General features: G+C 41.5%; 1 protein-coding gene across 1 annotated transcript; it reads left to right on the forward strand.

Annotated features, from left to right (window-relative positions):
* The first annotated feature begins 90 nt into the window (after positions 1-90).
* On the forward strand, positions 91-25,503 carry LOC139449715 (uncharacterized). The gene is made up of 6 exons (XM_071231226.1): positions 91-173; positions 10,005-10,110; positions 12,724-12,873; positions 15,292-15,435; positions 18,464-22,322; positions 22,936-25,503. Exons 2-5 carry the CDS (start codon positions 10,011-10,013, stop codon positions 18,571-18,573), a joined length of 504 nt encoding a protein of 167 aa, XP_071087327.1. The 5' UTR covers positions 91-173; positions 10,005-10,010; the 3' UTR covers positions 18,574-22,322; positions 22,936-25,503.
* The last annotated feature ends 1,995 nt before the right edge of the window (positions 25,504-27,498 follow it).

The following is a 27,498-nucleotide window of genomic DNA, read 5'->3' on the forward strand; positions in this document are numbered from 1 at the left end:
GTCAGATATTTACGGAGTGTTCGCCCACAGTAACACCTGCAGACGGGCTTTGTGTGGAGTTATCCAGCAGAATTGATTACGTATAAATGTAACGGTTTGGGACTACACTTTCATTGCTTCACTTATTGCGTCGAGAGGAGACGTCTGAGAAAAGTGTTCTGTTTCCTGAACAGGTAAGCTGAACTAGAGAGTGTGTCTGAGTGTCTATGGATCTAACTCTCATTGCTTGTATCTGAGTACAGGTCTGCGTGCTTACTAGTATCTATCTGAGGTTCTGTATGACCGTGTCTCTGGGTACTTAGTTCCTCTGACACGTTAGTTTGTGTGTTTCTGTCAGCGTCTCACATTTGTGACTTATCTGACTCTTTAGTGAGGTGGTGAAATGGGGTTTAACGTCGCGTCCAAGATGATTGCACTTACACAGCGACCTAAATGCACGTGTGTGTGTGGCTTCTTGTATTAGTCCGGATTGATGCCGATTTATAGTGCCAGCACACTGAGATACCATGCCGCAGTTTAACATGAATACCCCACTCAGACACAGTATAGTGACTCCGAGCCGACCAGTTCTTGCTTAACCCTTTAATGCCGAACGCCAGACAGGGTAACAAGAAGGTATTTTTAGTATGACGCGGCCGGGGATCGAACCGAGGACCGTCTGCTTTAACCCCTGTATGTCCAGTGCCAGACAGGGTAACAACAAGTACCACCTTTTAACGTCTTTTGGTGTGACGCGGCCGGGGATCGAACCCCGGGCTTCCGCTCCCCGGCAGACGCTCTACCACTAGACCGTGGAGGCGGCCATATCTGACTCTTTGATTGTGTGAGTCCATTTGACTGACTTGAAGTAAACTTCTATTCGACACATGCGTGTGCTTATCCGACGGTCTCTTGAAGTAGTAGTCTGACTCTCACACATTCGTGACCAACTCGTGTTATTCCGGGATCAGCCGAATAGCGACTCGTGCCCCTCTGGTGGCCTTTTTTTGCAGCTGGGTTCCGTCTTTGCACAAACGAGCAGAGCTAAAAGAATGTTCAACTCGTTGCGTAATAATTCACGTATATTTTCCCCATACATATTTCCAGATGATACTTAAAACACATCGGGACTTCCGGTATTATACAGAATGTTTAAACACATTAAGCTGTATGTTACGGTGGCCCATAAGGGGCATGGAGTCTGTTTTTCCATATTTTGATATTTCACTTACTTTTATCGTAACCTTTTGCAAATTAACACGATTTGTCTTACAAATATGTGATAAATCATGTGTAAAGAAGATATTGAATCGCTGAAAAGTGAAACGAAAATGTTCAAAAACTAAAATGAAAATGTCAAAAACAAAAGCGAAAATGTCAAAAACTAAAATGAAAATACAGAAAACTATTATTACCGGGGTCGGAATATTATCACCGGGGGCGGAATATTATCACAGCGGTGGAAACAGTTTTTTGTGGTTGTAGTAGTAGTAATTGTTTTACATGCAAGACAATATGTAAGTTCAAAAATTATTCCTGAGGGATCTTTTGCCTGAAGTACTTGAAGTCATACGCGAGGTCTGATTGCTTTGTCGTATTTTCGCACATAACATTCATCGATAGGAGGGCGAGACTTATTGCAGGTTACTGAAATGTGCGAGTGGTGATGAATGACGCTCAAAATAACTAAAATACCATGAGCGTTCACTGTATTACCTATTTCAATTTCATTACAGTACAGGGCGAACACACTCCCCTTTCCGTTCTTTCCTTACTTCTGTCAATCAGAATATGCCCAAGTGCCATGATCTCGCTAGAGCCAAACAACCTCCTCAGGACGTAATACCGAATACAGCCTGGAATTCTCTAAATAACCAATTCGTCATTGACAAAAGAGAATTTACTTTAACAATTGTAGTATGAATAATAGCTTCAAAATATTGGCCTTTGACATGACGTACTTGGTTCATGTCACCTCGCCATGTCAACCGCGAAATATTCCAAATTGATTCCATCTCAAAGATGTCAAATGTGAGAATTCAATCAATCCTGCATCAATAGCTCAACTCATAAACCGTCAATAAGTGGAAGTTTATAGTTTATTGTTGCGAGAAACTTGAAATAAATCTTCTTATTATAGCTACTTTCCGAAACTGCTTGCCATAAAATTGAAGAACTGTTATTTGTCTATTGTGAATCCCCATAATCTATACACCGTTACTTGATACATTGGGTGTGTCTTCTCATCAACATCCGTTTATCCAGTTAACTTTATTTACAATGAAATGTCACCGTGCTCTTTAACACCGATCGATTAGAAATTGTGTCACTGAATAGTGTGAATGTATTCTCATTAAGACTGAATTTCGTATTGACGACATTGCATTGGAATGTTTTTCAGGTCTGTTAGATTTGGATGACGAAATGAGAGAAATTGTCACATTTATTGACTCAACATTCCAACCTTGTAGAACGTGTTGTATTATAGTGTACTGGAAAAGTGTTAAAGCTGCGACTGATGAATCTCGCCGGACAATGTCGAACTATATACATATTCAAAATCTTGAAATGGGAAGTTATAGAGCGTCCCTTGTTGAATATAACTTTCGAAATACGAGGGCAGCGTTAATCATTCAACGGTGTCTTCGCGTTACGCCGACCTTTAGACATTTGGGGTCAAAATTAAGGTCGGCAAAACGCGAATAGTTGCAGTTGGGTTGTTAACTGGGGATTAAGAGAAATTAGCGCGTGTGATTTTAACTTTTAATCTAGGATTATCTTTATGGTAGGACAGAATTCGGGTTCAGGTGAACACTTGTGAGAAGAAAATGATTGAACAGCTCACATTTGAGAAGAAAATGATTGAACATCTCAGCAGATTAAGATACGAACTGTGTTCACGTGTCATATACATATATATATATAAATGGAGCGCATTCCAGACGATCAAATGGCATAACCTTTATCTAAGGTTCTGTATGACCGTGTCTCTGGGTACTTAGTTCCTCTGACACGTTAGTTTGTGGTATAAATAACCGTACAGATGCCAGAACGGTCTGGCGCAAAATCCACGCCATTAGAGGCTTAAAACGACATAAAAAAAACCCTAACATTAACAACTCAACCAACCCCGCCCAAAAAGCAAATAATCTCGCCAACCACTTTTCGGCCGTTAGCAGTAACAGCAACTTCAGCCAAAAATTCCAAGATAAACTTAAAACAGAAAACAAACCCACAAAAGAACCAAACAATAACAATCTAGAAATAAATCAACCCTACACAATGGAGGAGCTCCTCTACGTAATCCAAAACAGGAAAAAGGGCACAGCCCCAGGATTAGACCTAACCTCTTACCAAATAATTAAAAAACTCCCCCTAAAACTGCTCCAGGCACTACTCAAACTATACAATCTCATCTACCTAAACGGACAGGTTCCTACACCCTGGAAACAGGCCCTAGTCATACCAGTCCCTAAACCTAATAAACCAGCTAATCAAGCTAACTCATATAGACCAATATCCCTAACTTCAAACTTATGTAAAGTAATGGAATCAATGGCTAAAAATAGATTACAACATTACTTAACCCAAAATAACACCATAAACCCAGATCAAAGCGGTTTCACTCCTGGCCGCTCAACCCTAGATAACCTCGCCCGACTAGAACAAGATATTAAGACAGGACAACTAAATAAACAATATACCACAGGCATCTTCTTAGACTTCTCTAAAGCTTTCGACATGGTATGGCACGATGGGCTAATACAAAAACTTAAAAAAATAGGACTCAAAGGTCAGATAATAAACTACATCCAGGACTTCCTAAACAATCGTAAAATAACCGTGTGTATAGACCAAACTCTATCGGACCAATGTCCCCTAGAAAATGGCACTCCACAGGGCAGTATCCTCAGCCCCACCCTCTTCAATATAATGATAAACGATCTATTCGAGGGTCTATCCCCTAAAGTAAACACATCAAAATTCGCGGATGATGGAGCCATCTGGATCCGCACTAAAAGCATGAAAATGGCCACAAATCTACTCCAAAAATCTCTTAATAAAATACAACAATGGGCTGACAAATGGGGCTTCTCCCTTAACTCAGAAAAAACAACAGGAATAGTATTCAAACATAAAAACATGAAACCCGCCTCCCCAATCCTCCAGCTAAACAACCAAACAATCAAATTTCAAAAACAAACCAAATTCTTAGGACTTATTTTCGATGAACATCTCACCTGGGATGCTCACATCCAAAACCTAACAACTAAATGCAGTAAAGACCTAAACACCCTAAGATGCCTAACTGGCTCTAACTGGGGAGCCTCCAAAGATAATCTCCTCTCTCTCTACATATCCCTAATTAGATCAAAACTAGACTACGGCTGCGCCATATACAACACCCTAAACAACTCTCTATCCAAAAAACTTGACTCAATACAATATCAGGCTCTCAAACTCATTACACGCACCCAACATGGCACCTCCTACACCTCACTTCAGGCCTTAACAGGAGAAATGCCACTAAGTCTACGCAGGGAACAGCTAAGCTTAAATTTCTGGGCCGCGTCCCAATCAAACCCTCTCATCCAAAACTTAATAAACCAAAACATCAGCCCTAAAAACCAAGCTCTAGCTCGTAAACACCCCTTACTTACCCCAATATCCCAAAGAATAACAAACTACCTAAATGAACACCAAATTAAAAATCTTAAACAAAACTGCAAACAATCAAATATCTTCACCCCTAAACTTAAAATACCCAAAATAGACACAACACTAGCTAGCCAAATAAATAAACAAACCGACCCAAACATAGCTAAAACTACCACACTAGCATACATACACAAAAATTGGCCAAATTGGTGTCACATTTACACGGACGGATCCTCAGATCCGACCTCCAAACACACGGGTTTCGGAGTCCATACCACACAACCAACTAAAACCACACAATCCTTCCGACTCCCAAATAACCAATCAATATTCACGGCCGAACTAATGGGCATGGCCTCAGCCCTCCACAATCAAGAATCCAAAAACAACCAAAAAATCCTAATACTTACTGACTCCCTAAGTGGACTACAAGCCCTCCAAAACAAAAATACCAAAAACCGACCTAAATTAATAAATCAAATACTTAAAAGCTCCATCGACCTAACAAAAGCAGGCAAACAAATAACCTTCTTGTGGATACCCGCCCACGTAGGAATATACGGTAATGAAAACGCCGATAAAGCAGCTAAACTATCCCTTAAAATCCCAGAAATAAGCTTAAACTTACCCATCTCAAAATCAGAAATTAAAAGTGTAAACAAACAAAAAATCACAAAAAAATGGCATAACCTATATCTAAACTCAAATAGCAAAATCAAAAGAGTGCTCAGCAAACCACTAACCAAACCAAAAATTCTCCATCCATCAAAAAAAATCGACAGAGTAATCACTAAACTCCAAACAGGACACACCAACCTAAATAACCACCTAAAAAAATTTAAAAAACACACTACAGGTAACTGCCCACACTGCAAACAACCAGAAACCCCAGAACACGCACTCATCCACTGCACACACTACCTAACACATCGAACCGCATTACAAACCACCCTCAATCTAAACAAGGCTCTCACTCTAGAAGCAATACTAAACCCACAAAATAATCTAGAAAACTTCAAGGCCTTAGGCGTATTCTTAATCAAAACGGAACTAATAAAACGCATCTAAAACCATAATAACCTACCAAATCAAAATCACATAAACAAACAATCATCCACCATACCCAGCTCCCTTAGTTCTCCTCCCCAACCCCATCAGCATCTATTCCAAATCTCAAAATTCCCAAATTCTATATAAGCAACCCCTAAAGCCCCCTCTTGGGTTGCACAGACCACCCTCGCCCCTTTCGGAAACACATTAAATGGCCTGGCCGGGCCCGTGTGCGAAATACGCATCAGTCGGAAAGCGCACGTTAAATCTCCAAAGTAAGTAAGTAAGTAAGTAGTTTGTGTGTTTCTGTCAGCGTCTCACATTTGTGACTTATCTGACTCTTTAGTGAGGTGGTGAAATGGGGTTTAACGTCGCGTCCAAGATGATTGCACTTACACAGCGACCTAAATGCACGTGTGTGTGTGGCTTCTTGTATTAGTCCGGATTGATGCCGATTTATAGTGCCAGCACACTGAGATACCATGCCGCAGTTTAACATGAATACCCCACTCAGACACAGTATAGTGACTCCGAGCCGACCAGTTCTTGCTTAACCCTTTAATGCCGAACGCCAGACAGGGTAACAAGAAGGTATTTTTAGTATGACGCGGCCGGGGATCGAACCGAGGACCGTCTGCTTTAACCCCTGTATGTCCAGTGCCAGACAGGGTAACAACAAGTACCACCTTTTAACGTCTTTTGGTGTGACGCGGCCGGGGATCGAACCCCGGGCTTCCGCTCCCCGGCAGACGCTCTACCACTAGACCGTGGAGGCGGCCATATCTGACTCTTTGATTGTGTGAGTCCATTTGACTGACTTGAAGTAAACTTCTATTCGACACATGCGTGTGCTTATCCGACGGTCTCTTGAAGTAGTAGTCTGACTCTCACACATTCGTGACCAACTCGTGTTATTCCGGGATCAGCCGAATAGCGACTCGTGCCCCTCTGGTGGCCTTTTTTTGCAGCTGGGTTCCGTCTTTGCACAAACGAGCAGAGCTAAAAGAATGTTCAACTCGTTGCGTAATAATTCACGTATATTTTCCCCATACATATTTCCAGATGATACTTAAAACACATCGGGACTTCCGGTATTATACAGAATGTTTAAACACATTAAGCTGTATGTTACGGTGGCCCATAAGGGGCATGGAGTCTGTTTTTCCATATTTTGATGTCACCGTGCTCTTTAACACCGATCGATTAGAAATTGTGTCACTGAATAGTGTGAATGTATTCTCATTAAGACTGAATTTCGTATTGACGACATTGCATTGGAATGTTTTTCAGGTCTGTTAGATTTGGATGACGAAATGAGAGAAATTGTCACATTTATTGACTCAACATTCCAACCTTGTAGAACGTGTTGTATTATAGTGTACTGGAAAAGTGTTAAAGCTGCGACTGATGAATCTCGCCGGACAATGTCGAACTATATACATATTCAAAATCTTGAAATGGGAAGTTATAGAGCGTCCCTTGTTGAATATAACTTTCGAAATACGAGGGCAGCGTTAATCATTCAACGGTGTCTTCGCGTTACGCCGACCTTTAGACATTTGGGGTCAAAATTAAGGTCGGGAAAACGCGAATAGTTGCAGTTGGGTTGTTAACTGGGGATTAAGAGAAATTAGCGCGTGTGATTTTAACTTTTAATCTAGGATTATCTTTATGGTAGGACAGAATTCGGGTTCAGGTGAACACTTGTGAGAAGAAAATGATTGAACAGCTCACATTTGAGAAGAAAATGATTGAACATCTCAGCAGATTAAGATACGAACTGTGTTCACGTGTCATATACATATATATATATAAATGGAGCGCATTCCAGACGATCAAATGGCATAACCTTTATCTAAACTCAAATAGCCAAATCAAAAATGTACTCAGCAAACCACTAACCAAACCAAAAATTCTCCATCCATAAAAAAAATCGAGTAATCACTAAACTCCAAACAGGACACACCAACCTAAATAACCATCTAAAAAATTTTAAAAAACATACTACAAGTAACTGCCCACACTGCAAACAACTAGAAACCCCAGAATACGCACTCATCCACTGCACACACTACCTAACACATCGAACCGCATTACAAACCACCCTCAATCTAAACAAGGCTCTCACTCTATAAGCAATACTAAACCCACAAAATAAACTAGAAAACTTCAAGGCCTTAGGCGTATTCTTAATCAAAACTAATAAAACGCATCTAGAAACACTATAATCTACCACACACCACTTTCGCCCCTTTCGGAAACACATTAAATGGCCTGGCCGGGCCCGTGTGCGAAATACGCATCAGTCAGAAAGCGCACGTTAAATCTCCAAAGTAAGTAAGTAAGTAAGTAAGTAAGTAAGTAAGTAAGACGATCAAATATGTCAAAGACTTGCAGACTACATGACCAGCCAAATAGATCGAGGGCGATCTCCACATCCACCACTGGAACCACTTCAACAATGATGGGCCATGTACAAGAAGATCGCGGGAAAGGCACATCCCAACATTTTCGACATGATTACCTTCCTTCCCAAAGAGCAGAAGTCATCAGAAATTCACAGAGTGGAGTACTAAGCAGGACAGAAAAGACATCCCAAGAAGAAGAAATACTCAGCAAGATCAAGATCGCCGATTTGAAGATGAGGTTGGGGAAGCAAGAAATAAACATCATCCACTTTTCCGATGTTGCATCAGCCATTCTTATCAAGTTAAAAATTTTTTTTTTATAATTCAGGTAAATCATGTTCTGTTCGTTGTACCAAATTGAAATGTATCAACTGTTGCCTGATCATGTCGCTGTTTTTGATACAATATGATATGTGGAATAAACGACACAAAAATTTATCATAAGTCTGTTTTGTTTTTACTGTTAGAATGTGTCCTGAACACCATTCAAAAACAACATCGTGTGTTAACATAACACGCACATATCATCAAAGAAAAACCCTGGTCGGCGTGACGCGAATAACTTTTTTCTGAACGTCGGCGTAACGCGAATTCATCACTGGTGATGTAACTAACGATGTGGCAGACTTTATATAAACAAACTAAACACAAACAAAACTGAAGCTCACCACCAGTCGCGTTGTACAGAAGCCGTTGTCGTACGTGAGTCGCGTCGGCTTTTATCAACGGCTGTTATTTTATCAACGTTACACGCTTTCCACGATTTGTTTTCTTGGCAACTTTAAAGACTCGGTTACAACGCAGCTCTGTTGCACTGAAACTGTGCTGTTGCAGATATAATTAATCAAATTATTGAGTCAGCCCCGTACACTGGAGGAACCATGGTTTGTCAGCAGCATTCCCGTGTATTTCACCAACGGGTACATGTAAACGTCCTGCATTAACTGACATATTGTTCAATGTGGGGTTGAAGAAAGCTGTATGTTTGGATACCCAAAGGCTGGAGGCCTCAAATACATCACTTAAACACGTCCAACTCGCTGTTTCCAATTTTGCACGCGACACCAGTGCCATAACTATCTGTACAACATCAAACCAGGTATTGGTATAAGCCGTCAGTGTTACACGAAAACCACACCAAAAGGAGTCGTGAATCCAGAGCTGTATTTGATATTTAAGGTACCGTCATGCTCCAACCTTCGATGAAGGGACGTCGTTTTAATTATGGATTATACGCACTTTGATCAAATACGCTCTTCCAATTCTGTATAAGTGATCGGAGAAGAGATGATATCATGTGCTTATTGCAGAACTATAAAAGGTTAAGTTGTGGGATTCTTGAACCTAACGTCAATGCAAATGTCAATTTTGAAAATTAAAATTACAAGTGAAGGTCGGGAATCTTGATCCAATTAATTTTCGAAACTTAATTGTTAATTTATTTATTTTTAAATCCGGTAAATGAATAATGTCATTTTAAGATAAACTAATACCAGTCAATGTGTTACAGATACATTTACTATACATACTTATCGTCATTCCTACACACTTTCTCTTTTAATGTGTTCTTGTCTGATGCTGAATAGAGCTGGCTAGACTTGTTTTGTTTATAATCTTGATCTAGGTTTCATGAAATATATCATCATATAACATGGTCTCGGTGCAGGAAGATTGTATCCTTATTGTTCCATAATCTTCAATCTGTCAGTCCCTTGTGTTTTCATTGGTTTGTTTTATTTTCTCCTGAAAAAAAATCGGAAATAATTTTGAAATCTGAAACAGAAAAATAAGAAATGATTCATGGCAATCATATTTTACCAGGTTCTCCTTCTTGATTTTTCAAGGTCGGGTATTATTAGGTCGACGAAAAAAATCTATTTTAGCTACATGGCCATGTTTGTTTTCCAGGTTATCATGTACAACACCTACCTGTCCATAGCGGCCACCTGCCTTATCTGGGCGGCTGTTGAAAGCCATGTGGGACCCAGTATTGCTGCTCCGGGAACACATGACCGTAAGTCGTTCAGTTGTTTTGAGTCTCCGTGGTAGGAAATTAGCTAGGACTGCCTTGATGGGCTCAAGACAGAAACAACGTGAAAGTTTAGTGAACGAGAAACTGGTGTACGTTACGTTCAGTGAGTGAGTGAGTTAAGATTTAACGTCACATCGGCAGTATTTCAGCCATATCGTGACGAGAAGTACGTTAATAATACATAGATGTAGACTACATAAAAAGCTGTCAACGAAGGACAGTACAATAACTAGGGTATCACAGATTCGATTTAAAACTGGTTGAGAATATATAAAAACCATAAGTATCAGTGAACAACACAATATAAAAATGGGCTAGGGATCGTTAGTAACTAAAGGGAGATCACCATACTAGGGACCATGGGCGTTACGTTCAGCAATATATAGAGGATATTAAATGAGTGGTCATGTCATACTATGTTTTCGACACGAGTGGCTAAATTACGGTATTTAGGAATTTGATAACGGAATTTAGGCACGAATGTCGTAAACATAGCATACAGGAACACGAATATAATGTTCTATTTATTCCCGACGAAGATGTCTACATACAGAGACGAATTTTAGTGTTTACCCATAAGGACAGCAAGTCGCAACAGCAGCGGAACCACCATTTGTCGAATGCCGTCAACGATCTTCAGCTATGACGTCGTTTCTAGTGTGACGTCATTCCGATTTCACGATACAATAAGATTTGAATGACGTCCACAATGACGTCTGGATGACGGAAACAATACACTGTTGTCTCGTGACGTGATATGACCCTAGAGCACATATGATTTTTATGAACCCCGATATGTTTGTCCTCGTAGGTAATAACAAAATTTAGGGAAATCTTGGGTAATAACAAAATGAATTACCTACGAGAGCAAACATATCGTGGTTAACGAAAATCACTCGTGCCTAAATTCCGGTATATACCGTGCGAGAGCGAATTTAGACACTCGTGTCGTAAACATAGTATGACATGAACACTCCTATAATATCCTCTCCATATGACGACAGCTACCGGTGTAATGGCAATCTAGTTGCAAAAGCGGGGATTCGATCACAAACAATACGGGGATTCCGTCACAAACTGTACAGGGATTCCGTCACAAACTGTACGGGGATTCCGTCACAAACTGTACGGGGATTCCGTCACAAACTGTACGGGGATTCCGTCACAAACTGTATGGGGATTCGGTCCCCAATAAATATGGGAATTCCGACACAAAAGGTTTTCGAAAATCACTCGTGCCATATAATATCCTCTCTATATGACGACAACTACCGGTGTAATGGCAATCTAGTTCCAAAAGCGGGGAGTCAGACACAAACAATACGGGGATTCCGTCACAAACTGTTCGGACCCCAATAATATGGGAATTCCGACACAAAAAGGTTTTCGAAACTTAGCACCATGGGAATTGAGCCCAGAGAGTACGGGGAATCGAACCCAAACAGTAAGAGAATTCCGACACAAACAGTGCGGGGATTTGGACAGAAAGAATAAGAAGATTCGGACATAGATAGTATGGGGATTCGGTCGATATTAACACCGATAGTTCAACTTTCAGCCAGGACTGACACAGTTCCCATCTGCGCACATGTGTCAACCTTTATGTTTTCTGTCTCAGATACATTTGTTTCTAAAACGGCCTAACCGACTAAATTCACATGTGCGTAAGTTTCAAGGAATACCTAACACAAGCAATCAAATACCATATAAGAGAGTGTCATGACATTCAAGCAAATCAATGCCATGACTGTGTTACCGTATTTTATGCTCTTTTACACAGCCATACAAGTTAAGGGTGTTCGTCATTTTAAGCTAAGGGTTTGGAATATTGTTTACAGTATTTAAACTGTTAGATTTTCTTTTTACGCTCCTTAAAGGCAATTTCAGTACAGTTAGATATTTTATTCCGATGAGATACTTATTATGTGAAGATCTGCTACACCTCCAATGGAGGTTACACCAATGCCCACATGCACAAAGCGATCTTAGCGCTACGACTATTGTAAGCCTATGTTAAAGTATGGGAGTTACGATCATCTGAGCGCTAAGATAGCTTTGTGCAAGTAGGCCCTGGTGAACTTTAGAATCAACCAATCAGCGTCGAGGCTTCTGAATTTTTGGTACGAGTGTCTTTACAATTGTAGATAAACACTCATTTCTGAATCTCGAAAACTAATATAATTGGAGAGTTCCGGATGCAAACTAAAAAAGCCTCGCTATTATATTTTATACCTTTTCTTGTTTCTGAGCGCCATGGAATCTACACCGTAAGATGTGTACTATCCAGGGTACAAGTTTTGTTCTGGGTTGGTTTTCTTTTGCTACGATCGACAGTCAAATGAACGCGATTCGTATTAGAAAGCTGACATCTGATTGATTCCAGAACCTACGCATTCTTCATTTAGATTGTGTGGTCAAAGTTCACGCAGGGTTACCTGACGTGACCTTTAATGGATGTCAGATCTTTACGCAGACAGGCACTGCATCGGACTAACAGATTTGTTTTTAATAAAAATGACATATTTTATTATGTGATAATATTTATCAATTACAAAAAAGCCTTGTCATGTCAAAACTTATTCTCTGTATCTTCAGACACCATCCCCTACTCCATTGTAAACGGGGCTTGTCACGTGGGCAGTTCCCAACACGCCGTCGGAGATGTCTTCACACACCCCGACTCAGGGGAGTGCATCAAATACAGATGTGAGGCAGACAAGGTAGTCGTGGATGTAGCTCAGTCGGGTAAGATCAATGATGAGAATGACATACAGTTGTACACGTCATGTACCGCTAACCTTTACGTCACTGCATATTTAAAACGATGAGTACATTAAATTAGCTTACATTCTGCCGACTCAGCAGTTTCATTTACAGTTCACATACATCAGTATTTGCATAATGTTTACATGATTTGCCTCGTCCAATATTATTGAATATCTTGTACCTAAGTTCTACACCATGCGGATTCGGGTTCGAATAGGTTCCTAACACCTTTTGTTGGTCGTAATATGCTATTAGATTAATCGGGTTGTCCTGCTTTGTGCCTTGCGTGACTGCGTGTGACTATGACCTACGTCGTTACTTACGTCGTTTTCAAGCACAAGTGTTCCTTTTTTCAGAATCGAATTTTCAAAAGCCGTCGGGTCATATATAGCTGCAATTTTGCTGACTTCAGCTTTAAACAGCCTTTATTGCCCAGCAATAATTGGACATAGAAAAACAATAAGCCAGTGTTATAATATGTCACAGTTAATGACCTTGACCTTTTATTGTTCCAACTTGCACCATCATCAATTGCTTTCGGGTGTGCAATATGTAAACCTTTTCAGTCATCCTACTAAATGTGTCATAGGAACTTTTATAGGCGCCTCCAGCAGGTCATACTTCGCACTCGACCCTGTCACCCAGCTCTTGAAAATGACCGAATGACCATTAATGTATTTCCTGGAAACGGCAAACATTGTCAAAGACAGTGTCTATTGGCCGTCTCTAGCTATGGGTAGCTGGTGCCAGTGACCTGTTATATATCATACGGACACTAATTGTATTAACAAAAACTGATAAAGATAAGGGAAAGATGGGTTAGAGTGAGTGAGTGAGTGAGTGAGTTTGGTTTAACGCCGTCGTGCTGAGTTGCGTCCCTTGGGCACGCCAGAAACCTATGATTGTGGGTTCGAATCCCGGTTCGCCCCGATTATGTTTCTAGGTTTGTCAGCACCATACCCGTTCTCGTGGGTTTCACCGAAGTGGTAAACGTCTAAGACCTACATCACTTCGGGCTTTCCTCCCACATTAAGCTGACACGCCGCGATATAACTGGAATACTGTTAAAAGCGGCGTTAAACCCAACTCACTCACTCACTCACTCACTCACTCATGTGATGTCCACAACAACAGATTTCACTTTTACGCAATTCATTCCATGCGAGGAAGAGTGTCAGAACTTAGCAATCAACCCTAGCACAGAGATACCAGAGTGACAATTTATGGCAGAGTACTGTCGTGGAACCAGTGTTAGTAACGGTCTTTCCTCCATGAAACGATGCTTCTTATTGGTTTGGAAAAGAACCCTAGGTATTTATGTCATCGGTGAATGTGTCCATTCTACGGTTGCAACTGGCATGTTTAGAGGTCATGTTTTAATCTAGTGTGATAATTATATTAAGCAAACGTAGCATACATTGGTTGTCTAGCATATGACTGTTTTAGTTAAGGTCCACATAATAAATTATGATAAATTTTTAATCTGAAGTTTACACGATATACGGCCTTTCCATTGAAAGAGAGGCCGATCACATGACCGCGAAACTGACGTCCATGGGCGTATGAACGACACAATTTGAGGTTCATGCGTTTTTCACGAGACTGTATTCTTAAAATGACGTAAACACTGATGGACTACTTCCACATTCCTGGGGAAGTCCTTGGGAATTCCTCAGCAGGAATACATGCAGGGTCGTTGTTTCTGATCATTTAGACCCCCAAATCTTGAACTCTGCGTTTTAGCATACATTGCGAAACATCGGAGAGTGTGTTTGCATGATCGTTTACCAATATCCTCGCTTCGACCCATCCTTGTGAACGAAACGTCGAAATGCACATCCCAACTATCGCAGTATTGACTCGGCCCGTGTCTAGATTGACAGTGACAATGTACAGCAATCTATGAATTTTCCTTAGTGTCTATTTGACGCATCTTTAATCACCTTTTAATGATCCGCAAGTTGATCAATGATAACCCAAACACGTAACCGCCACAGGTTCATTAACAACTTCGGAAATCTCCCCCGTCACGTTTATCGTGTCAGCCATTTTGAAGTCAAGTACTTGAGGTAAATGTGTTACGACGCGCTGTCGTTGTTACTAACTTACTGAGACAGTTCTTAACAGACCTTTCTCACCCTATGATGATGGTATTTGAATACATTTCTGGTCAACAAATTACAACAAATCAATTCTTTGCACGATTTTCAATTGGTAACAAAACGAGTAACGGCGTGACTGACGTGTGCAGTTCCGTTTCAAGAACTGTTCTAAAGCCATGCACAACTGAGAAATGATAATTTTAAAACAGGATTTACAAAGGAACAAAAAACTGAGAACCGACTTGAAGTGAATACTTTGAGATGAAAATAATGAACGCATGTATTTATGTAACAGGGTGTCAAGACGAATCCCACTGCCGACCTGCGGGGCAATTCACTTCCGTCTGTGACAACAAGTTCAGTTGTGAACTTACCGATGTTTCAGTTGTCGGGTCGAATGAGGTCAAAGTTGAGGAGAAGATAACGGTTCTTGAACAAAGTAAGTAGATATATGTGAGTGAGTGAGTGAGTGAGTGAGTGAGTGATTTAACTCCACACTTACCTTTTGACCTTGACCCACACAATAATGTTCAATAGTGCGAGTACATAATTACCTCAATAATAAGAGACCAGGCACATACGAAGACTTTGACACGAGTATTCTATCAGCACTGTTAAACTGTTTACTCATTTAATCTTAAACATAAATAAGATATAGTAAACTACGGATATAACGAATTCAAAGGGAACTCTAATTCTAGTTCGTTATAACCGTAGTTCGTAATGAGCATGTTTACAGTATATATACAGCAAATTGCCGGGACCAAAAAAGAAAGTTCGTTATATCCGTCAGTTTGTTATAAGCGTGTTCGTTATAAACGTCGTTTACTGTATGCGCCAATATGTAATCAGCATTCCGTTATAAGTTAGCGAGTCACGTATCACTGAAAGCTTTCCACGTGATTTAAACTCAGAGGCAAGTATTGTACCTGAGACTATGCTTTCATTCCCCACTTGGAGATCGTTCAGAATCACCTTGCACTAAAACACCTGACGTATTACACATATTTTGAAAGTGTAATAGCTTAAAAAATATTTAAAATAGTATAAAAAAATTAACTTATTCAATATTGCAAATACAAATCCTGCATAGCAATCATTATGTCTTTTGAATACGTTTTAGTGAAAAGGGTGATGTCAGTGTTGACAGTTAAACTAGTGTCCAAAAGAAACGATACCAACTTATTTTCAAAATTGTTTTTTACTAAGTGAATTGTCTAGTATGAAAACATGCCAATTCGTATTGCACATCCCAAACACAGCATAGTCGATAAAAAATACCGGGAACATGTGATCACTTCCGGGAAAAAACGTAAATTTCGTGAAAGTGACATTTCCCTCTCTAGCATGTTCTGCACGTGCATAAAAAACTGTATAAAACGGCTGATCAGACACGTTGATAACACAGCAACAAAAAAACCACAAGATATGCCACGTTTGACAGCCATCGAGAGAGATAGAGCCGTTGGAATGGTCCAAACAAGGAGCGTCACACGTCGACGTCGCCAGAAGGTTGGGCTGCGCACGCATCACTATCACCAGGTTGATGCAGCGGTTACGTCAGACAGGTCAGACGTCAGACAGGCCCAGGAGTGGAAGACCACGAGTAACCACTCCCCGTGAAGATCGTTACATCCGGGTATTACACCTGAGGAACCGCACCGTAACAGCGACGTCCACGGCGGCTACAGCACTGAGACACAGGATCAGTCGACAGACCGTCTACAGGAGACTACGGCAGTATGGTATCCGGCCACGTCATCCCTACCGCGGACCGCTCCTGACGCCTCCACACCGGAACAACAGACTGATCTGGGCCAGGCGAGTTCGACGTTGGCAACGGCGGGACTGGGCACGTGTTATGTTCTCTGATGAGAGCAGATTCCTCATCTTCAGAAACGATGGACGGCAGCTTGTATACCGACGATTTGGTGAACGTTTGGCGCCTAACTGTATCCAACAGGTTTGGGGTGACATATGTGGTGACGTCAAAACGATGCTTGTCGTAATTCGTGGAATTCTGAATGCACAGCGTTACCTTGATGACATCCTACGGTCTGTTGTGGTGCCCTTTATTCAGCAACAGCCTCGTGGACTCCTTTTCCAACATGACAATGCAAGGCCACACACAGCAAGACTGACACAGAACATCCTTGCCAACGCCAACGTACAGGTTTTGCCATGGCCCGCATGTTCACCGGACATGAATCCCATCGAGCACTTATGGGACCACCTCGATCGGCAAATCCGACGTCGCCGTGTGCCTCCAGTCAACGTCCAGGACTTGGAACGATGTCTCCTCGAGGAATGGCAACGCATCACTCCCAACGTCATCAGACGTTTGACGTCATCAGTCCGTAGGCGTGTTCTGGCATGTATTGATGCTCACGGTGGACATACCCGCTACTGACTTGACTTTGAGACGTGTGGTGTGACATTTCCCGTTGTTTATGTGATCAGTGCTCTAACGAAATGTTCATTTTTCGACCCCACCCATCTTTAAAGGCTTGTCATATTGGTTGTACAGATTTTATTGAAATGAAATTTTTGTACTGATGTTGTGAAAGGATTTCTCAAAAGCATAACACCAATCCTAAACTTCTGCATTGTTTAGTTTTTCTTTTATGTCGTTGCAAACAGGTGGTATCGTTTCTTTTGGACACTAGTTTAGTTAGAATTAATGAATGAGTGAGTTGGGTTTAACGCCCCTTTTAACATTATTCCAGTTATATCGCGGCGTGCCACCTTAATGTGGGAGGAAAGCCCGAAATAATGTAGGTCTCAGATATTTACCACTTCGGTGAAACCCACGAGCATATATATATATATATATATATATATAATCAAAACAGAACTAGGATTAGAACCCGCGATAATAAGGGTTTTGGAGCACGCAATCATGCCACGAATTGCTGCAGTACATAAACTGATGGGCAAAAGAAACTATACCTCTCAGTGGATTTTATCATTTGTCTGATGATTTTTAATTGAAAATATATCTTAAGTTAGCGATGTTATATCCACAAAATAAACTATACTGGCGCTTAATCAGCAATCAAAGAATACGTTTACATGGTTTTATTTTTTTAAATAATTCATTTTGAAACTTGTAAAAATTAAAAACTAAATTCGGACAATATACAACTGCTGGTGAGTATCTGAGATATCGTATCTTTGAAAATAAATTAATGTACTTTTTTCGGCACAAATTATTATTTCAAACCTGGTAGAGGTCATATTGTTGCAAATTCATATCTTACCCCTGTCGTCATGAAACCAATTATCAATCATTGTACACAAAACTTCATGCTTGTCAAAACTCCTTTAACACTTTAACACTTTAACAAGCACGAATATCAGGACTCTGTTTTTGCGTTCGATTACATTTGTATCAGCTTTCCATTTTAATTTCTGGGTCACATAATTCAATGACATCCATCATACATGATGTGTATTTGTTGGTACAGAGGGATGCCAAGTGTTGGGACAGTGTCGCCAGCCCATGGAGAAGGTACACATGGGCATCATGAAGTGTCATTGTAGAGGAGCGGGCCACACTGAGGAGTGTACATTCTAATGCTCTCCCCTTCCTGCAGTCGATAGATATCGCCCATTTTAGTGGGAACGATGAAACATTGCTTCTGGAAAATGTGCCATGTCAATAGACGGAAAATCAACTTCAAGGACTGATGCATATTGTTAGTTACGCGAAACCTTTTTATATACTACTTCATTCTGATATTCGTTGTAAACAACTCGTTCTACCTCACTTTGGGGATTGTAAGAATCGTAAATAGTATATAGTATTGAGTCTCATCATCATATTTCGTGAGACGAAACTCACGAACTACCGATTCTTGATGTCTGATGTCTGACTGTCGTCTCGTAGTCACAATGGAGGTACTCTTATGACCAGTTCTATACAGTTGTGTTTGGAGAGGGAAACTTTTGTGTCTAACTACTGTTTCTTGTCTAAGTAAATATTGAAAAAAATGTTCACAAAGTGTTTCTAATTAAACTCAGTCTTCATCTGCAGTTAGCATCTGTATAGAGTACGTGAGTGAGTGAGTGTAGTTTTGGCCTCTTTTAACAATACTTAACGGCAGCAGGCTAGCATGGGCTTCACACATTGTGTAGGTGTCAACCCGGACCAACGTCTTCGATGTTACGAGCCACGCCTTGCAATTGTTAACGGCTACACTCCCCGACACCCACCCACCTTCCCATTTATTTTTACATATAAACAGTGAGCAACGAAACACTTGTCAATGAACCATCGTATGTTCACAATAACAGCGTGAGTGATTATTGTTTATTATATGGTACGGTAAAAGCATCATCGTGTTGTATATATCTGTACAGCGCCATGGCAGGCTAAAAGTTAAACCATATTGTGTAAATAGCCTTGCAGCAGTCAGTAGAATTCCAGCCATATCGAAACGGTCCGTAAAACAAGTGACTGACATCATGAGTAATACTCCACGTCATCTGTGTATGATGACAGCCAGTAGGCCAAGTCAAAGAGTTTAACCACCCGATCCCCATTTTAAGACAATCATAAAGCACTGGGAGCATTTTCTAACCAGGGTGCCTTTGTACAAAACAACCTTAGCGCTGTGACTGTCGTAAGTCTATGTTAAGGTATGGGAGTTACGATCACCTTAGCGCTGAGATCGCTTTGTACAACGGCACCCTGGAATCGCTAAGTGAAGCCATGTCTTTATGTAGTGTACATTCTAATAGAGGATTTCACCTTTTGTCACGGATGAGAACTCGGACCTTCATCACATCAACCACTGTGCTACTATACACCTCTTGGCATCGGAAGCGTGTTGGGCTGTGGGTTTGTGTTATATCATGGCACTGGGTTGCTCGTGATTGACTACGTCTAATGAGTCTGCTCATGTTTGTCACTGTGTTGAAGCCAGCTGCGGTTACCGTATCCCGTCATCCGTTCTTGGTTTAATATCAGCTCTCCGATTTGTCACTACTTGGAGCGACAATACGTGCAGTAGTATTTACAGTGCCCTTCTATCTCCGACTGGATACAAATCATACAATATGTTTAAACTGCATATACCAATCTCTCCCCTAATCACGTACCACCAACTTCGTATGCTTTATGGCTTCGAAAGTGGACTTTGAATAAGGATTCCAGATCGAAAACAAAAACCGGCACGGGTCTTGGAGAAACATGGAGGCGCCCGCGAAAACAGAACTGGTTTTGTGTGGGGGTTGATGCATTCAGGGGAGGTAACTCTTAATGCTCTCATGCACAGTGACGATGGCAATTGTGCAGAGAATAAAATACCATTCAGATGTTCAAATTCCTGATATTTACTATCGGATGATTGTTATTGACACGAATGAATGAAATATTGTGATATATAACATATTCTTGCGTCCTTCATCACGTGATTTACATTTGGAAGAGCTTTAACCAAATATCTAAAAAAGGGAGTAGCTTAAATAATAAACATATTTTGTAGAGGGCAGAGACAATAAGACAGTGGATTAGTTGGAATGCTGCTGCTTCCTCTAGGTCTAATTGTGAGAACATCGCGTGTGATGCAGGGCTGTATCATCTGGGTCTAATTGTGAGAACATCGCGTGTGATGCAGGGCTGTATCATCTGGGTCTAATTGTGAGAACATCGCGTGTGATGCAGGGCTGTATCATCTGGGTCTAATTGTGAGAACATCGCGTGTGATGCAGGGCTGTACCATCTGGGTCTAATTGTGAGAACATCGCGTGTGATGCAGGGCTGTATCATCTGGGTCTAATTGTGAGTCTATGGCAGGTGATGCAGGGCTGTATCATCTGGGTCTAATTGTGAGTCTATGGCCGGTGATGCAGGGCTGTATCATCTGGGTCTAATTGTGAGTCTATGGCGTGTGATACAGGACTGTATCATCTGGGTCTAATTGTGAGTCTATGGCGGGTTATGCAGGGCTGTATCATCTGGGTCTAATTGTGAGTCTATGGCGGGTGATACAGGGCTGTATCATCTGGGTCTAATTGTGAGTGTATGGCGGGTGATGTAGGGCTGTATCATCTGGGTCTTATTGTGTATATGGCGGGTGATGCAGGGCTGTATCATCTGGGTCTTATTGTGAGTCTATGGCGGGTGATGCGGGGCTGTATCATCTGGGTCTAATTGTGAGTCTATGGCGTGTGATGTAGGGCTGTATCATCTGGGTCTTATTGTGAGTCTATGGCCGGTGATACAGGGCTGTATCATCTGGGTCTTATTGTTAGTGTATGGCGTGTGATACAGGGCTGTATCATCTGGGTCTAATTGTGAGTGTATGGCGGGTGATGCAGGGCTGTATCATCTGGGTCTAATTGTGAGTCTATGGCGGGTGATGCAGGGCTGTATCATCTGGGTCTTATTGTGAGAACATCGCATATGATGCAGGGCTGTATCATCTGGGTCTAATTGTGAGTCTATGGCGTGTGATACAGGGCTGTATCATCTGGGTCTAATTGTGAGTCTATGGCAGGTGATACAGGGCTGTATCATCTGGGTCTAATTGTGAGTCTATGGCGGGTGATGCAGGGCTGTATCATCTGGGTCTAATTGTGAGTCTATGACGGGTTATGCAGGGCTGTATCATCTGGGTCTAATTGTGAGTCTATGGTGTGTGATGCAGGGCTGTATCATCTGGGTCTAATTGTGAGTGTATGGCGTGTGATGTAGGACTGTATCATCTGGGTCTAATTGTGAGTCTATGGCAGGTGATGCAGGGCTGTATCATCTGGGTCTAATTGTGAGTCTATGGCCGGTGATACAGGGCTGTATCATCTGGGTCTAATTGTGAGTCTATGGCGTGTGATACAGGACTGTATCATCTGGATCTAATTGTGAGTGTATGGCGGGTGATGCAGGGCTGTATCATCTGGGTCTAATTGTGAGTCTATGGCGGGTGATGCAGGGCTGTATCATCTGGGTCTAATTGTGAGTCTATGGCGGGTGATGCGGGGCTGTATCATCTGGGTCTAATTGTGAGTGTATGGCGTGTGATGTAGGACTGTATCATCTGGGTCTAATTGTGAGTCTATGGCAGGTGATGCAGGGCTGTATCATCTGGGTCTAATTGTGAGTCTATGGCGTGTGATACAGGGCTGTATCATCTGGGTCTAATTGTGAGTCTATGGCGTGTGATACAGGACTGTATCATCTGGATCTAATTGTGAGTGTATGGCGGGTGATGCAGGGCTGTATCATCTGGGTCTAATTGTGAGTCTATGGCGGGTGATGCAGGGCTGTATCATCTGGGTCTAATTGTGAGTCTATGGCGGGTGATGCAGGGCTGTATCATCTGGGTCTTATTGTGAGAACATCGCATGTGATGCAGGGCTGTATCATCTGGGTCTAATTGTGAGTCTATGGCGTGTGATACAGGGCTGTATCATCTGGGTCGTATTGTGAGTCTATGACGGGTGATGCAGGGCTGTATCATCTGGGTCTAATTGTGAGTCTATGGCCAGTGATACAGGGCTGTATCATCTGGGTCTAATTGTGAGTGTATGGCGTGTGATGTAGGACTGTATCATCTGGGTCTAATTGTGAGTCTATGGCAGGTGATGCAGGGCTGTATCATCTGGGTCTAATTGTGAGTCTATGGCCGGTGATACAGGGCTGTATCATCTGGGTCTAATTGTGAGTCTATGGCGTGTGATACAGGACTGTATCATCTGGATCTAATTGTGAGTGTATGGCGGGTGATGCAGGGCTGTATCATCTGGGTCTAATTGTGAGTCTATGGTGTGTGATGCAGGGCTGTATCATCTGGGTCTAATTGTGAGTCTTTGGCGTGTGATAAAGGGCTGTATCATCTGGGTCTAATTGTGAGAACATATTGCGTGTGATGCAGGGCTGTATCATCTGGGTCTAATTGTGAGTGTATGGCGTGTGATACAGAGTTGTATCCTCTAGGTCTAATTGTGAGTGTATGGCGTGTGATACAGGGTTGTATCCTCTGGGTCTAATTGTGAGTCTATGGCGGGTGATACAGGGCTGTATCCTCTGGGTCTAATTGTGAGTCTATGGCGTGTGATACAGGGTTGTATCCTCTGGGTCTTATTGGGATTATATGGCGTGTGATACAGGGTTGTATCCTCTGGGTCTAATTGGGATTATTTGGGGGGTGATGCAGGGCTGTATCATCTGGGTCTAATTGTGAGTCTATGGCGTGTGATACAGGGTTGTTTCCTCTGGGTCTAATTTTGAGTCTATGGCGTGTGATACAGGTTTGTATCCTCTGGGTCTTATTGGGATTATATGGCGTGTATTACAGGGTTGTATCCTCTGGGTCTTATTGGGATTATATGGCATGTGAAACAGGGTTGTATCCTCGGGGTCTAATTGGGATTATATGGCGTGTGATACAGGGTTGTATCCTCTGGGTCTAATTGTGAGTCTATGGCATGTGATGCAGGGTTGTATCCTCTGGGTCTAATTGTGAGTCTATGGCATGTGATGCAGGGTTGTGTCCTCTGGGTCTAATTGTGAGTCTATGGCATGTGATGCAGGGCTGCATCCTCTAATTGGCTGTCTGTTGCAGGTAATGCAGGGATGTACTCTGGATACGAGCATACTTGCTAACACTGAAAATCTTTTCACAGTTATCTTGTGTCTCATAACTAAGGTAGTCACGGATGGCACGTTGTTTCAGGTGCCGTAAAGACACGTGCATACACGTGGTATAACATCAACCAAGGATCAGATGGTTCGAATCTCAGTGTTGCCCTTATTTCAATCCTTGGTCAGTCAGCACCATACACGTGTGCATGAACTTACCTCCTATATTAAACTGACACGTTATGGCTTAATCTCCCTGCTGTTAAAAAGTGGTCAATACTTATTAAAACTACACCTTCTGCGAAAGGGCATATACAAATGTAACTAAATAATGCAACGTCAGAGTTCCTACATCACATTGAAAAATTCTTAACTTTAAACGGGGGTACGGGTGGCCCAGTCGTCTAAGGCGCCGCAATTCGCTGTGCAGAGTTGCGTGCCTTGGGCGCGCCAGAATTCCATCATTGTGGGTTCGAATCCCGGTTCGCCCCGATTATGTTTCTAGGTTTGTCAGCACCATACCCGTGCTCGTGGATTTCACCGAACTCGTAAACGTCTGAGACCTGCATCACTTCGGGCTTTCCTCCCACATTAAGCTGACACGCCGCGATATAACAGTAATACTGTTAAAAGCGGCGTTAAACCTAACTCGATCACTCACTCACTCACTTACCTTAAAACCCATCTGAAATTCTTTAGCTGCAGTGACAAAGGGCAATAATTGAAGGAAGCGTACATAAAATAATACACAATTAACAAAGAGAACCACCATTCCCCCGCCATGGTTCATAGAAGGGTACATTTTAATCAGGATGATCTGAAATATTAATATCTGCTAAATATAGAATACTAAACGAGCTCCCGTGTAATACCAATTTTATGAAACGAGTGAATAGTTGTGGTATCTGACGAGCGAAAGCGAGTCAGATACCACAACTATTCACGAGTTTCATAAAATTGGTTTTACACGAGAGCGAGTTTAGTATTTTATTTATTACTTGTCATTTATAATGTTTTTAGAATTATACTGTTGAGTGTAAATAGGCTGACACCTACACGATCCTAATGGCATAATCCAATTGAGTTTAACAGAATAATACTTCAAACACGTCAAAAGTTGAAACGTATGAATTTAATATCATACAATAGTCCACCTTTAGAATTCAGGCGTTCGTCCTACAAAATTATCGTAGTGCTAAGGCTATCACAACTCACATAATTTAACTTAGACTAACGACTGTCGTTGCGCTAGAGTACGATCGCCTTGTGGAACGGGGCCTTGCACCTCAAAGTTTACAATGACGTCACAATACCCGATGACGTAATTTGTGGAATTTTGTTGCAAGATCCATCGGCGAAACAATGCCATGTGACGTCAGCCTAGCAACAAGGTTGCTGGGGTCATCGAGTGTGCATAAGCTCCTCCCAGTGATCTATCATCTCCACACACAATGTCGTTGAATACTCCAAGGGATGTTGAGAGCTTTCAATATTTGTTCGTGAAACGTGTTCCGAGAGTACATATGCACGCGTTTTGGTATTACACAATGTATAATAAAGCTGTATGTTTATTAAACGGGTGATCTCTTCACGGGCAAGTAATAAAAAAACATATAGTTCTTCGAGATGACAATAAACGATGTCATTTGATTCAGTCATCCTTATTTTACTCCAGTTAGGCACCTCACAGAAGGACAATTATGCAGTGTATGTGACTGTATGCTGAATGGTCTAATAGTAAAAGTTGCATCGTTTTCCAATTTATTTGAATGATGTTAGGTTTCTGGTTTTTTTCATATACCACTCTTATTAATATATAACTTGCTTCTAGGAGCAGAGGATTCATTAGTTGACAAAAGATCTCGACATGATGGCTCAACGATGTGCGTCATTGTGACGTAAATAAAAGGCCAGTTGAAACCATATTGTTGTTTCTTTTAAGTCTGACAGAGTTGGCAGGGAGAAGATTTTGTTTTCATTTCAAATCAGTCAAATCTTCGCTTGTATAAAATAAATATTCTAAAGTACCACCAAAACTCATTTTTAAACATAACAACATGTATTAGGGACTGGGGACTTTTTTTCTTTTTGTTTTCAGAAATTCATTTAAACAAACCTGAGCGTGGGCAAGTTAGATCAGTTAGTCTGACAAGTAGATGTTTGCATTTTAGTATACCATCTCCAGAACCGTTCCACAAACGGGGGCACGGGTGGCCCAGTCAAACTATGTGGTAGAGAGACGACATAACAATACAGTCTTATTTTCCATCATGTTTTAAAGAATAATTAATAAGCAGATATTTTTTTATTAATTTGTATATTTCGATTTCCCCACCAGTCCAAATTAATTCATAATTATACCAAAACGACCCTCCACTCCTCCGACACATCGGAGGATTTACTGATTTGCAAGTCGCTCGGAAGGGTTACATTAAAAAGTGCAACCGTGGGATGGAAAATAAAATCGGGCTGATATTTGAGGTCAGACAGGTCAAACTAGATATATTTGACCAGGATGTAGCAATGGAGTAGTGGGGACGTGGTCACAAATTCAAGGTGTGCAGTGTTGTGAATCAGTAACTGGTTTAAGCGTCCAGTAATGTAAATAGGACTCAAGTTCCTACCTACTTTACCACAATAATCACAAAATTAAAGGCAATGAACAAACTTAACTGCATACCTGACATGTTATGCGGTCTTCAAATCTGGGAGAAGTAGCTTTTGACAGTTTACTTGACAATGACAAGTGGACATTCTGAATATGTCCATTCCCCTGATATTATCTAAAGAACACACGCTGTCTACAAATAATATAACTGTCAAAATGTAGGCGTGGTGTTCTACACGGTATATAAAATCGAAAAAATCCGGAGCAGTTATATTGAAGAGCAACAATGCTGCATGTCCTCAAAGAGACGAAATAGACACAATAATCACGAAATCTACAACCATCAATTTCAGCTTTTATTATGATACCATCGTAACAAGTTTCAAAACGAGCACCTCCATCACTTGATGACCCAACTAATAACGGCCAGATTGAATCTACATCACCCCACGCACGCCATCAATCTCTCAAGGACATAGTCAAGCCCTCTGTTTGATATCTACAAGATGCCTCGTCAGGAGCAACGTGAATGACAGCAGGTGAAATAGACACAATATTCGTTTGAAACATGATCCGCGTGTCTATTATACATCGCTACTGTTGTCACCGCCACTATGTCCTCCGTCAGATATATAATACAACTTGGGCCATCGATAGCCCTATGTGGCGGTAGTTTTGTTGATCATATGATAAAGAGAAATACCAGTATATGGTATTAACATTAATAAATGACATTGGAGTCATTTTTCAAACACATCGCATCTGATATTAAAGACATTACCTGACATAAGGATAATATATGATGAATTGTTTCAGTTGATAACATGTACATTCACAAGGCGCGATACATTACTCTGGATGTTGATGAACGTGTTTATTACACGTGTGTCCGATTTCAGGACCGTTATTCCAGTATGTTCATCAAGCATTGACCTCTCCGCGTTCGGCCGTCAAGCGCAATTGTACAATCACCGTCGCCCCGTGAAGATCTGGGATAGTGAGTGAGTGAGTTGGGTTTAACGCCGCTTTTAACAATATTAAGGTTATATCGCGGCATATCACCTAATGTGGGAGGAAAGCCCGAAGTGATGCAGGTCTCAGACGTTTACCTCTTCGATGAAACCTACGAGCACGGGTATGGTGCTGACAAACCTAGAAACATAATAGGGGCGAACCGGAATTCGAACCCACAATCATAGATTTATGGCGTGTCCAAGGGACGCAACTCTGCACAGCGAATCGCGGCGCCTTAGACGACTGGGCCAACCGTGCTCCCTGATCCGGGATGGAATTGGTCTTCAGCAATCCAT

The sequence above is a fragment of the Haliotis cracherodii genome, unplaced genomic scaffold, assembly GCF_022045235.1.
Source record: "Haliotis cracherodii isolate W230 unplaced genomic scaffold, xgHalCrac1.p SCAF_8, whole genome shotgun sequence".
Lineage (NCBI taxonomy): Eukaryota > Metazoa > Mollusca > Gastropoda > Lepetellida > Haliotidae > Haliotis > Haliotis cracherodii.

Excerpts from the sequence above, each read along its gene's own strand:
- LOC139449715 (XM_071231226.1), top strand. The coding sequence starts at position 10,011 with ATGTACAACACCTACCTGTCCATAGCGGCCACCTGCCTTATCTGGGCG. Across the intron at positions 12,874-15,291 it reads CGTGGATGTAGCTCAGTCGG|GGTGTCAAGACGAATCCCAC; the intron begins GTAAGATCAATG and ends TTTATGTAACAG. Across the intron at positions 15,436-18,463 it reads GATAACGGTTCTTGAACAAA|AGGGATGCCAAGTGTTGGGA; the intron begins GTAAGTAGATAT and ends TTGTTGGTACAG.